The 12,674-nt window shown below is 38.8% G+C and overlaps 1 protein-coding gene across 1 annotated transcript in view; it reads right to left on the reverse strand.

Annotated features, from left to right (window-relative positions):
* Nucleotides 1-12,674, reverse strand: part of LOC116637818 (disintegrin and metalloproteinase domain-containing protein 5-like) — a 168,614-nt gene that overhangs the window by 53,190 nt on the left and 102,750 nt on the right. Inside the window, exons 15-16 of the mRNA XM_032413358.1 lie at nt 4,363-4,453; nt 3,651-3,870 (exon numbers count right to left, since the gene is read on the reverse strand). Coding sequence (XP_032269249.1) covers nt 3,651-3,870; nt 4,363-4,453 — 311 coding nt within the window. The remainder of the gene's footprint in view (nt 1-3,650; nt 3,871-4,362; nt 4,454-12,674) is intronic.

A 12,674-nucleotide genomic window follows, 5' to 3' on the forward strand; every position in this document is an offset into this window, starting at 1 on the left:
GGAATACTACTCAGCCATCAGAAAGGATGAATACCCACCATTTGCATCAACATGGATGGAACTGGAGGGGATTATACTAACTGAAATAAGTCAAGCAGAGAAAGATAATTATCATATGGTTTCACTCATATGTGGAACATAAGGGATAGTACGGAGGACCATAGGGGGAAGGGAGAGAAAACTGAAGGGGAAGAAATCAGTGAGGGAGACAAACCATGAGAGAATCTGGACCTGGGAAACAAACTGAGGGTTTCAGAGGGGAGGGGGGTGGGGGATGGCATAGCCAGGTGATGGGTATTAAATAGGGCACGTGTTGTGATGAGCACTGGGTATTATATGCAACTAATGAATCGTTGAACACTACATCAAAAACTAATGATGTAGTTGGCTAACTGAACATAATAAAAAAATAAAAATAAATATAAAGAATGACACTGAAAAAAAAAGAAAGAATGGTTAGGCAAACTGTGGTATATTCATACAATGGTATATTACTCAGCACTAAATATGAACTATTGGACAACATGTGGCTTTCTAGATAGATCCAAAGGATATTACGCTGGGTGACAAAAACTAATCTCTAGAGGTTATTACATAATTCTATTATTATAACATTCTCCAAATGACAGAATTATAGAGATAGAGAACTGATTAGAACACAGCATAGGTCTACAGAGGAAAGGTATGACTACAAAATGAAGCCATGATAGAGGTCCATTTTGGTGATGGAACAGTTCTGTATTTTGATTGTGATGGTGGTTTCATGAATATACACATGTTATATAATTGCACAGAACTACACACACACAACACACACACACATACACATTCTTGTAAAAAGAGATGAAATCTAAATAAGGTTTCTACCAAAGTCAATATCCTGTTTTTTATATTTTACAGGTTAAAGATATTAAGACAATCTGGGTGTAGGATAGACAGGACCTCTCTAACCTATTTTACTTTCCATTAAAGTATAATTATTTCAAAATTAAAAGTTTAATTAAAGAAAAAAAAAGACCACCAATAACTGTGGCTAATCCTGGGTAAATGAATTCTGTGTAATGGTTTTCCTTCTTTTCTCCATTTCAAAAATTATTCAAAGATATATTACATTTATAATTTATATTTCTATTAATTTTGTAATATTAAAACAGTGAAAAAATGTTATAAACACTAAAAATACTGGAAATATGTGTTCTGAAATATAAAGAGAATTTATCTCTAGGTGATGGTACTATGAATGATTTTTTTCCTTTTCTGTATTTTCAAGTCATTTTTGATGTGTATGTATTATTTCATAATGGAAAAATTGCATTAATTTTAATAAACAAAATTCAGCCAGAAAATATAAAATAATAAGGAAGCACTCTAGAACTGATGTAAATTAATTACCACAAAATGTTTAAGCAAAAAAAAGGTGCAAAAGCATTTATAGCATGTATACTACTTTTTAACAAAGGAGATATAAAAAATGTACATATCTGCCCCATTGTGCAAAAAATAAAAGGTAAGATAACTAAAACTAAATAAAAACTAAAATAATAGAAACTAATAATAAAAACTAATTGTTTCTCTATTGGGAGTAGGGGAGAGTAATGAGAATGGATAGGTTTGCAGGGATGGGAATGGAGTAGAAGGATAAAAAATGATTCTCTGAGTACAACCATATATAGTTTTGAATCTTTTTAAAAAAATTTTTAAAGATTTTATTTATTTGAGAGAGAGAGAACACGTGCGTAGGTGTGGGGGGGAGGGTAGGAGCAGAGGGAAAGACACAAGCAGACTTGTGCTGAGCACAGAACCAGTCTTGAGGCTCAATCTCACAAACCTGAGATCACAACCTGAACTAAAATCAAGAGTTGGGCACTTAACCGACTGAGCCACCCAGGTGCCCCTACAGTTTTGAATCTTAAAAATCATTTTATATTTCACATATCAGAAACTAAAATAAAATAAAATGAACAGGACAGGGAGAAATCCAAAAAGCTTACTGTTTTTCAAATGAATAATCTAACCACGTTAAGGAGGAAAAATGAATTAACCCAAATAATTCTTGAATAAAATATTTTTACATACACTTCAGGCTAAGGGCAAAAAGAATTTCATAGTAGAATGAGTTAGCAATTCTGAGATAGGTTAATGTGTATTCCAAAGACATCCAAGGATAGAATTCATATATATCACTGTCAAAGAAAGTGTCAAAGTATATCACTATCAAAGAAAACTGTCACAAATATGAAAAGATAGAAGGCTAGAATGAACCCTATATTATGAATTCAATTTGAAAGTGTAATTTTGACCTCACGCTTTTTAATGTAGACAAGTAGATACAGAAATATATATATATATAAAATATGAGTGAATATACATACATTTATACATATATGCATATATTCATGTATATATATCTATGTTTTCATATGTATGAATCATATATAGATATAGATATACATTTCCTAGCTCTGTCTGCTGATGGGGCCAGAAGTGACACTCTCAATAGGAAAAAGCAAAATTAATACCTAGATCTTGGTTTCTAAATATCATTTCCCATTCAAATGAACCAGGGTTCCTTGGAGAATGGCTGATTTTAGGAACTGGGGCAGGAAACATTCAATCTGAATGTAGAACATTTTGTGATTCTGGAAAGTAAGGAAGCACTCAAAAAGAAAAAAAAAAATCTCACAATGTTAAGAGTTTGTCAAAGAGACAGGAGTCAACGGAAAGAACTCCCAATGGCCAAAGCTAGAAAAACTTGAACAATGAAATCAATAAAGTAGTACTGGATTATAACCCAGACCATAACATAAATATCCATGAGTCTATACTGTTACAAATAAATGACTGAATAAATAAATGGAGAACAGACAAACCTTTGGTGCAGAGGAATTCAAAATAATTTATGTAACTACTGAGCCCCCAAGAAGGTGAAACATAACTTCCTACTCCTTAAGTATGGGCTATGCACAGTAACTTCTTTCAAGGAAATACAGTATGGAAAGGGAAATAAAGAGTAACTTAACAGTGAGAAATTTGACAAATATTACCTCAGGCAGGTGATCAAGGTTAACATCAACACTTGATAATGATATGATGAAAGATACTTTACCTCTGAGGTCTTCCTCCCAAGAATACATAAACCCAGACTAGTCATAAGAGAAACATCAGACAAATCTTAATTTGAGGGACATACTACAGAATACCTGACCAGTTCTCGAAAATGTCAAGGCCATCACTGTCAAGAGAAGCCTATGAATACATAATGAATAAATGTAATGTGGTATTCTGGGTGGAATCCTGGGAAAAACATTAGGTAAAATAAATCTGAATGAAGTATGGAATTTATTTAATATAATGTATGAACATTATTAGTTCATTGACTATAACAAATGTACCATATTATTGTTAGATGTTAGTAATTGGGAAAATTGGATATGTTGCTTATGGGCAAGAGTAATGGTATGTTCTAAAACTGGATATGGTGGTGGTTATACAATTCCATACATTAACCAAGAGCAATGAATTGTATATATCATGGGTGACTATTATTTTAACAAGGCTGTTTAAAAATGAATTGCTTAGTATATTGTCAAAATGAGTATAACTATAAAAAACAATTTGTAAAACACTTGAAATTTTGTAGTTCTAATTACCATAGCAGGACCACACACAGTGCCATCTTGTACAAATGTATCATCTCTATCTTCAGGTGTTTGAAATGTTGTCCATGTATTTTTAGGTTTCTTGTCTGTGATTCGAAATGTAGTTACACACATTTCTTCTCGGACATGTGTGTAAATCACAGATAAATTTGCACGTGATATTAATGCTTTGTGTGGCCAGGCACAAACTAATTTTCCACATAGAAGATTACTAGAAGCATAAGGCAGAAAAAAATTCTCTTATTTACTAAAATAACATAGATTGCTAATATGCGTAAGTTAAAAAAAAAAGTATCTTACTAATTTAACTCCAGGTCTCAACAATATTCTCTCAGAAAACTTTTTGAGCACACTGATTTATGTACGAAGTGGCTCTTTTTGTTCTGTGAGATTATGTGCCAAGAGAAAAATTAATGATATCTGCAATCTGACAGCCCTGGTCTGTCTTATATTAGCTTCTGAAATTTGAGCAAATTATCATCAGTCTTCAATTCTTTCTTTAGTAAAATAGAATAAATCTCACTACAAATATCATTGTTGTAACATTATAGGCACTGAACACATGCCATTTGTAGGCAATGAGTAATATTGTTCAGTTCAGATCATGAAACAAAGAAACCTGTTATAAATTGCCATATATTCTAGGATCTTAGCAATATATAACCTACATCCCAAACGAAATTATAAATTTCTAAATACATACGGATAACTACAAAAGTCTCGACCACAGTTTCCATATCTATCTCCTCTTGTATTTACTTCATCATAACAAGCAAATGGACCACCTCTAGAAGCTAAAAGAAAAAAAAAAAAAACTTAAGTAAATTACAGTACCAATAATCATTGTAGAAATAAAAAACTCACCTTGGAAATTATAATGTGATACCTAAGGAGGTTTATAATTACCTAGCATTAAAAATTTGCTAAGGTAGCTTTTGGGGAGGCAAGATGGCGGAGGAGTAGGGGACCCTGTTTCAACCGGTCCCCTGAATTTAGCTGGATATCTACCAAACCATTCTGAACACCCATGAAATCAGCTTGAGATGTGAGAATATATATCTGGATCGCTAGAAGCAGAAAAGCGCTGCCTGTCACAAAGTAGGAAGGGAGCTTCAGGGAGATAAACAGAAGGGGGGACACCTGGGTGGCTCAGTCGTTAAGCCTCTGCCTTCGGCTGGGGTCATGATCCCAGGGTCCTGGGATCTAGCCCCGCATGGGGCTCCCTGCCTGGGGGGTGGGGGGAGCCTGCTTCTTCCTCTGCCTCTCCCTCTGCTTGTGTTCCCCTTCTCTCACTGTGTCTCTCTCTGTCAAAAAAAAATCATCTTAAAAAAAAAAAGAAGATAAACAGTAAGGAGAGGGCACCTCCATAAACTGGCTCCTGGAAAGTGATGTAACACCTGATCGCAAAAGCATCCTGCGCCAGGGACCTGGCAAAAACTCACAGAGTGGTAGCGGCCAGGAAAGGGCTCTAGAGCAGCGCCCAGACAGGATCCAAGAGCTGTAGGTGCTCGGGACTCATGGTTTTAGAAGCACAAAGGGCAGGGGCACTTCTGGGCCCCTGGGAAGACCTCTGGGAGAGTCACTGCGGTCACACACAAAAATGGAGACTGTTAGTTCTGGAGGGTACAGTGAAGAGAGCCGACTGCAATTTCTCTGCTCTGGGCCAGAGGTTTGGGTGTGACCATTTTTGCTCTGACCCTTAAGGAGGCACGGAAAGCCGCCAGAGAACAAAAGCTCAAAAATCCAATTTCCACTGATCCCACCCTCCTGACAGGGGGCAGGGCAACTCCGCCCAAGCAGGGGTGCCTGAGAAACCGCAGCAGGCCCTTCCCCAGAAGACAGGCTGGAAGAACAAGAGGAGGACAACCCTAAGGTCCCTATAAAACTGTAAAATCCCAACACCAGGGGAAAATAGTATATTGAGCTCCAGTCGTTGCCTCATGGCTTGTTTATTTTTCAGATACAAGTCTCTTTTTCTTTTTATTCTTTCTCTTATGCTTATTCTCTGTTTTTTTTTTTTTTACCTTTTTTCTCATTTCAACCAGATGTTTAATACATCACTTTATATTTCATAGTAGCTTTTTAACTTGTACTTTTTCACACCTATTTTTTTTATAAGTATATGCTTCATTGTAGTCCTTTTTTCCCTATTCAATTTTACCTTTATATAAATACAAGTTTTACTTTCCCTGTAATTTTGGGAAGTAGTGTCCTCTAACAAACAGAACAAAATACACCCAGGAACAACTGAAACACCCTACTTTGTCCACACTGAGAAATTATAGCCCCCCTTCCCCTTGCCCCTCCTTTTTTTCTTTTTTTAAAATTTTTAATGTTTTTTTAATTTTTAAATTTTTAAGTTTTATTCTTGTTTTGGCTTTGTTTTTTTTGGTGGTGGCTTCTGACTGCTCCAGATTTTCCTAGGGTGGATCTTACTTGGGTCATGGTTGATAATTTGGACCCTGTACACTTCCTCAACCATCCCTCAACAAAATGACTAGGAGGAGGAACTCCCAACAAAGAGAAGAACCAGAGACAATGGCCTCTGCCACAGATGGCTATGGATATAAGCGAAATGTCAGAGATAGAATTCAGGCTAACAATTATGAAGTCAATAGCTAGGCTTGAGAAAAGCATTAGTGATAATATAGAATCTCGAAGGGCATAAATGAGATCTAATCAGGCCGAACTAAAAAATGCTATGAATGAGATGCAGTCTAAACTGGATACTCTAACATCCAGGGTAAATGAGGCATAAGAACGAATTAGTGATATAGAAGATAAACTGATAGAAAGGAAGGAAGCCAAGGAGGATAGGGATAGGCAGCTAGAAGCCCATGAGAACAGACTTAGAGAGATCAATGATGCCATGAAATGTTCCAATGTCAGAATTACTGGGATCCATGAGGGGGTGGAGAGAGAGAGAGGAGTAGAAGGTATGTTTGAGCAAATCATAGCTGAGAACTTCCCTAATCTGGGGAAGGAAACAAGCATTTATGTCCAAGAGGCAGAGAGGACCCCTCCCAAGATTGATAAAAATAGAACAACACCCTGGCATATAATAGTAAAACTTGCAAATCTTAGAGCCAAGGAAGCTATCCTGAGAGCAGCTAGGGGGGAAGAGCTTTCTTAAGTATGGAGGTAGGAACATCAGAATAATGATGTACTATATGGTGGCTAACTGAACATAATAAATAAATAAATAAATAAATAAATAATTTTTTTAAAAAATGATTGTACCAGGTTTAGAATTAGATAACATGGCATGGCTTACACCTTGTTTGTTCACAGAGCATTGAATATTTTTATGTATTTGACTTTTTTCTGCCTTTTAAGATATGAGAAATATAAGGTGAAATGTATGTATTAATTAAATTATTAGTTATGTTACTAATTAAATTAACTGTATTAGACTAAAAAAAAAAATTGCTGAGGTAGATCTAGCATTAAAAAGAGAGCTCCTCATTTTAAGCCTGGTAGAATTTGTTCTCTACCAAACAGAAAATAAACAGCAACATTATTCAAATGGCATTATATTATTAGAAATATAAGCAACCATAGCCCTTTGTCCTGTAAATTGTTTATTTTCTGCCTTAGTTTCCTACCCAGTGTGAAAATATAGCTTGTTAGTCCAAACAAAACAGGAGAGAAAGAGTATCTATAATGCAATACTGATAAGAAACCCAAAGAGCATATTTCTTAACTCTTCTTTCATATTAAAGTTCTCATTTCTGTTCCCTCCTATCCTAACAATCACTAAAATAAAAATTTTGAATGGTTCCAGTCCCAGATGGCCACTTAGGAAGACCCTGAACTCACTTCCTTCCATGCTCACACCAAATCTATACCTATTTATAAATTCCTCCTGAAGAACTGCGTACTGGCTGAATGGCTTCTGTACAATGAAAGACAGAAAGACCATACAGAGAACTGCAACAGAGATGGAAACATGGTAACAAAGGAAAGCCCCACCCCTGATGTTACAGTGGGGAGGGATAGGACTGAGGGACCATGAGCAGATTCATCTGTCCTGAATCATAGGGAGAGAAAGCTACAGTTTAAAAGAGCAACTAGAATTTAAGAGATCCAGCCCTAGAACTCCACCAAATGCTGGGAGAGCTGCTGGTACTCTATAGGTCAGAGGGACTGGTGAGTACCACAATTTACATATCCCCTCCACCTTGATAGCATAGCCAAGAGCAGGGTCCTGATGCCACAGCTAGTCAGCTGCTTCAGTGAGCCCTGATTCCCTAGCTCATAAAAGCCCTGGACAACATGGGCACAGAAAAAAAGCTGTGGTTTAAAAGAGCAACTAGAATATAAAGGAATTAGTCTCAGAATCCTGCCTCATGGCAGGGAAGCTCCTGGAACTCTACTTGAGTTTGTGGGGTTGGCAAGCACCACAATTTGCATCCTCTTTCCACCTTGATAGCATGGACAGGAGAGAGACCTAAGTTCCCTAGTTGGCCTACCACCTCAGTGAGCCCCATGACCCTAGCCCACACCATGCTCAACAATCCCACCAAGGTGGCCCAAACACTGTGCACCAGGACACCCCTGGTCAGTGCTCACTACAGCTCCAGCCATCTTGCCAAAATGACACAGGTGTTAAGCACCTGGAGAACACACTAGGCCCATGCCACCTTGGCTACAGATGGCTTGCCCGGAAACCCCCAGCTCAGAATGCCCTGGGACCTCCCAGCTCACATCTGCTTCAGCTCCAGACACCCCATAAGAGCAACCCCTGCACAGAGTGCCCTGGGATGCCTAGCCCTTACCCTGCCTTGCTCCAGCTACCCTGCCAGGGTACCATCTGCATGAAGTGCCTTAGGACAACATGGACTGCACCAACCTCAGCTTCAGCTATCCTGCCAGTATGCCCTCTGTGGAGAAAGCCCTGGGACCCCCCCCCCCCCCCGATTAGGAAAGAATAAAGATCAGAGTAGAAATAAATGAAAAAAGAATTTAAAAAGATAGAAAAGACCAATGAAATAAAGAGCTGGTTGGTTCTTTGAAACAATAAACAAAATTGATAAACCTTTAGCCATACTCATCAAGAAAAAAAGAGAGAGGACTCAAAAAAATGAAATCAGAATTGAAAGAGAAGTAACAACTCACACCACAGAAATACAAAGAATTATAAGAAACTACTATGAAAAATTATATGCCAATGAATTGGACAACCTAGAAAAAACACATAAATTCCTAGAAACATAAAATCTATCAAAACTGAATCAAGAAGAAATAGAAAATCTGAACACACATGAAATTGAATCAGTAATCAAAAAACTACCAAAGCATAAAAGTCCAGGACCAAAAGGATTCACAGGTGAATTTTACCAAACATTTAAGGAAGAGTTAATACCTATTCTCCTCAAACTTCCAAAAAATAGAAGGAAAGCTTCAAATACACTCTACTGCAGCCAGCATCACCTTGATACCAAAACCACATAAACACATGACAAAAAGGAAACCTATAGGTCAATATCTCTGAGGGACATACATGCAAAATCCTCAACAAAATATCAGCAAATCACATCCAACAATATATGAAATGGATCATTCATCATGATCAAGTGGGATTTATTCTGGGGATGCAGTGATGGTTCAATATTTACAAATCAATCAATATGATACACCACATTAACAAAACAAGGGATAAAAATCATATAATCATCTCATTAGAAGAAGAAAAAGTATTTGACAAAGTACAACAGCCATTCATGATAAAAACCCTCCACAAAGTGGGTTTAGAGGGAATATACCTCAATGCAATAAAGGTCATATATGAAAAACCCACAGATAACATCATACCCAATGGTGAAAAACTGAGCAAATTTCCTCTAAGATCCAGAATAAGACAAGAATGTCCCACTCTCACCACTTTTACTCAACATATTACTAGAAATTCTAGCCACAGCAATTAGGCAAAAAAAGATATTAAAGGTATTCAAATTTGTAAGGAATAAGTAAGTCTCTATTTGCAGAGGACATGATACTGCATATAGAAAACCCTAAAGATTCCACCAAAAGAACTATTAGAAGTAATAAATGAGGTGGGCGGAGCAAGATGGCGGAGGAGTAGGAGACCTGGAATATTCTGGTCTCAGGAATTCAGCTGAATGGGGATCAAACCATTCTGAACACTTACAAACTCAACAGGAGATCAAAGAAAATAATAGCAACAACTCTCTGAACGGAAAAGCGACCACTTTCTGGAAGGTAGGACTTGCGGAGAAGTGAATCCGAGGCGATATTCGGGAAGATAGATGGTGGGGGAGGGGGCCTCCGTCGGCTGCTTCTGGCAAGTGATAGAGCCGCGGAGGACAAAATCGGAACTTTTAGAAGTCGGCTCCGCTGAGGGACGTCGCTCCAGTGGCTAAGCGGGGGGTGGAACCCTTGTAGGACAGTGTGGTCTCAGGACCCTCAGGGTCACAGAAAGACTGGGGGTGCCTGAGTGCGGCAGAGCCCCCGGGTATTGGAGTGGGGAAGCCAGCTGCAGAGACGGAGCCAGGGAGTGGGCTCTCAGCTTGGGGTTGCCATAAACTGTGATCCGCGGCACAGTCGGGCCACTGCTCCTCTAGCAGGGACCAACAAGCGGCAGATCCGGGGAGACTCCCCTTCCTCCCCCGGCAGGAGCGGCGCAGGAGCACACCCCAGGGATATGCTGGGATTGGAGACTCCACACCGGGTCGTGTGCCAGGGATAGAAACGCTCGGTCACAGGCCGGGTGAGCACGGAGCGTGGCTGGAGACCAAGGAGATGGGAGTGACTGACTGCTTTTCTCTGGGGGCGCACTGAGGATTGCGGCCCCAAGTTCTCGGCTCCTCTGGGGCAGAGATTGGGAGTCCGCCATTTCACTCTCGTCCTCCAAAGCTGTACAGAAAGCTTGCAGGGAACAAAAGCTCCCAAGAGCAAACCTGAGCAGATTACTTACCCCAGCAAAGGCTATGCTGTCTGCAAGAGACTCATTTTAGACCCAAAGACACCCCCAGAATGAAAGTGAGGGGGTGGAAAACCATTTACCATGCTAATGGACATCAAAAGAAAGCTGGGGTGACAATCCTTATATCACACAAATTAGATTTTAAACCAAAGACTCTAATAAGAGTTGAGGAAGGATACTATATCCTACTTAAAGGGTCTATCCAACAAGAAGATCTAACAATTGTAAATATCTATGCCGCTAACACGGGAGCAGCCAATTACATAAGGCAATTAATAACAAAAGCAAAGAAACACATCGACAACAATACAATAATACTGGGGGACTTTAACACCCCCTCACTGAAATGGACAGATCATCTAAGCAAAAGATCAACAAGGAAATAAAGACTTTAAGTGACACACTGGACCAAATGGACTTCACAGACATATTCAGAACATTCCATCCCAAAGCAACAGAATACACATACAGAAGAATGAAACTGGACCATTTCCTTACACCACACACAAAAATAGACTCAAAATGGTTGAAAGACCTCAATGTGAGACAGGAGTCCATCAAAATCCTAAATCCTAAAGGAGATCACAGGCAGCAACCTCTTCGACCTCAGCCGCAGCAACTTCTTCCTAGAAACATCGCCAAAGGCAAGGGAAGCAAGGGCAAAAATGAACTATTGGGACCTCATCAAAATAAAGAGCTTTTGCATAGCAAAAGAAACAGTCAACAAAACCAAAAGACAACCGACAGAATGGGAGAAGATATTTGCAAATGACATATCAGATAAAGGGCTAGTATCCAAAATCTATAAAGAACTTATCAAACTCAACACCCAAAGAACAAATGATCCAATCAAGAAATGGGCAGAAGACATGAACAGACATTTTTCCAAAGAAGACATCCAAATGGCCAATAGACACATGAAAAAGTGCTCAACATCGCTCGGCATCAGGGAAATCCAAATCAAAACCTCAATGAGATACCACCTCACACCAGTCAGAATGGCTAAAATTAACAAGTCAGGAAATGACAGATGTTGGCGGGGATGCGGAGAAAGGGGAACCCTCCTGCACTGTTGGTGGGAATGCAAGCTGGTGTAACCACTCTGGAAAACAGTATGGCGGTTCCTCAAAGAGTTGAAAATAGAGCTACCATACGATCCAGCAATTTCACTACTGGGTATTTACCCCAAAGATACAAATGTAGGGATCCGAAGGGGTACGTGCACCCCGATGTTTATAGCAGCAATGTCCACAATAGCCAAACTGTGGAAAGAGCCAAGATGTCCATCGACAGATGAATGGATAAAGAAGATGTTGTATATACATATACAATGGAATATTATGCAGCCATCAAAAGGAATGAGATCTTGCCATTTGCAATGACGTGGATGGAACTGGAGGGTGTTATGCTGAGCGAAATAAGTCAATCAGAGAAAGACATGTATCATATGACCTCACTGTTTTGAGGAATTCTTAATCTCAGGAAACAAACTGAGGGTTGCTGGAGTGGGGGGTGGGGTGAGAGGGATGGGGTGGCTGGGTGATAGATATTGGGGAGGGTATGTGCTATGGTGAGCGCTGTGAATTGTGCAAGACTGTTGAATCCCAGATCTGTACCTCTGAAACAAATAATGCAATATATGTTAAGAAAAAAAAAAAGAAGAAGATAGCAGGAGGGGAAGAATGAGGAAATCGGAGGGAGAGACAAACCATGAGAGATGATGGACTCTGAAAAACAAACTGAGGGTTCTAGAGGGGAGGGAGGTGGGAGGATGGGTTAGCCTGGTGATGGGTATTAAAGAGGGCACGTTCTGCATGGAGCACTGGGTGTTATGCACAAACAATGAATCATGGAACACTACATCAAAAACTAATGATGTAATGTATGGTGATTAACGTAACAATAAGAAATTTTTAAAAAAAGAAGTAATAAATGAATCAGTAAAATTGCATGATACATAATTAATACACAAAATTTGGTTGCATTTGTGTACATTAATAATGAAGTAGCAGAAAGATAAATAAAGAAAACAACTCCTTTCACATGCACCAGAAATAATAAAATACCTA

Source organism: Phoca vitulina, unplaced genomic scaffold, assembly GCF_004348235.1.
Source record: "Phoca vitulina isolate PV1807 unplaced genomic scaffold, GSC_HSeal_1.0 scaffold15, whole genome shotgun sequence".
Classification (NCBI taxonomy): Eukaryota; Metazoa; Chordata; class Mammalia; order Carnivora; family Phocidae; genus Phoca; species Phoca vitulina.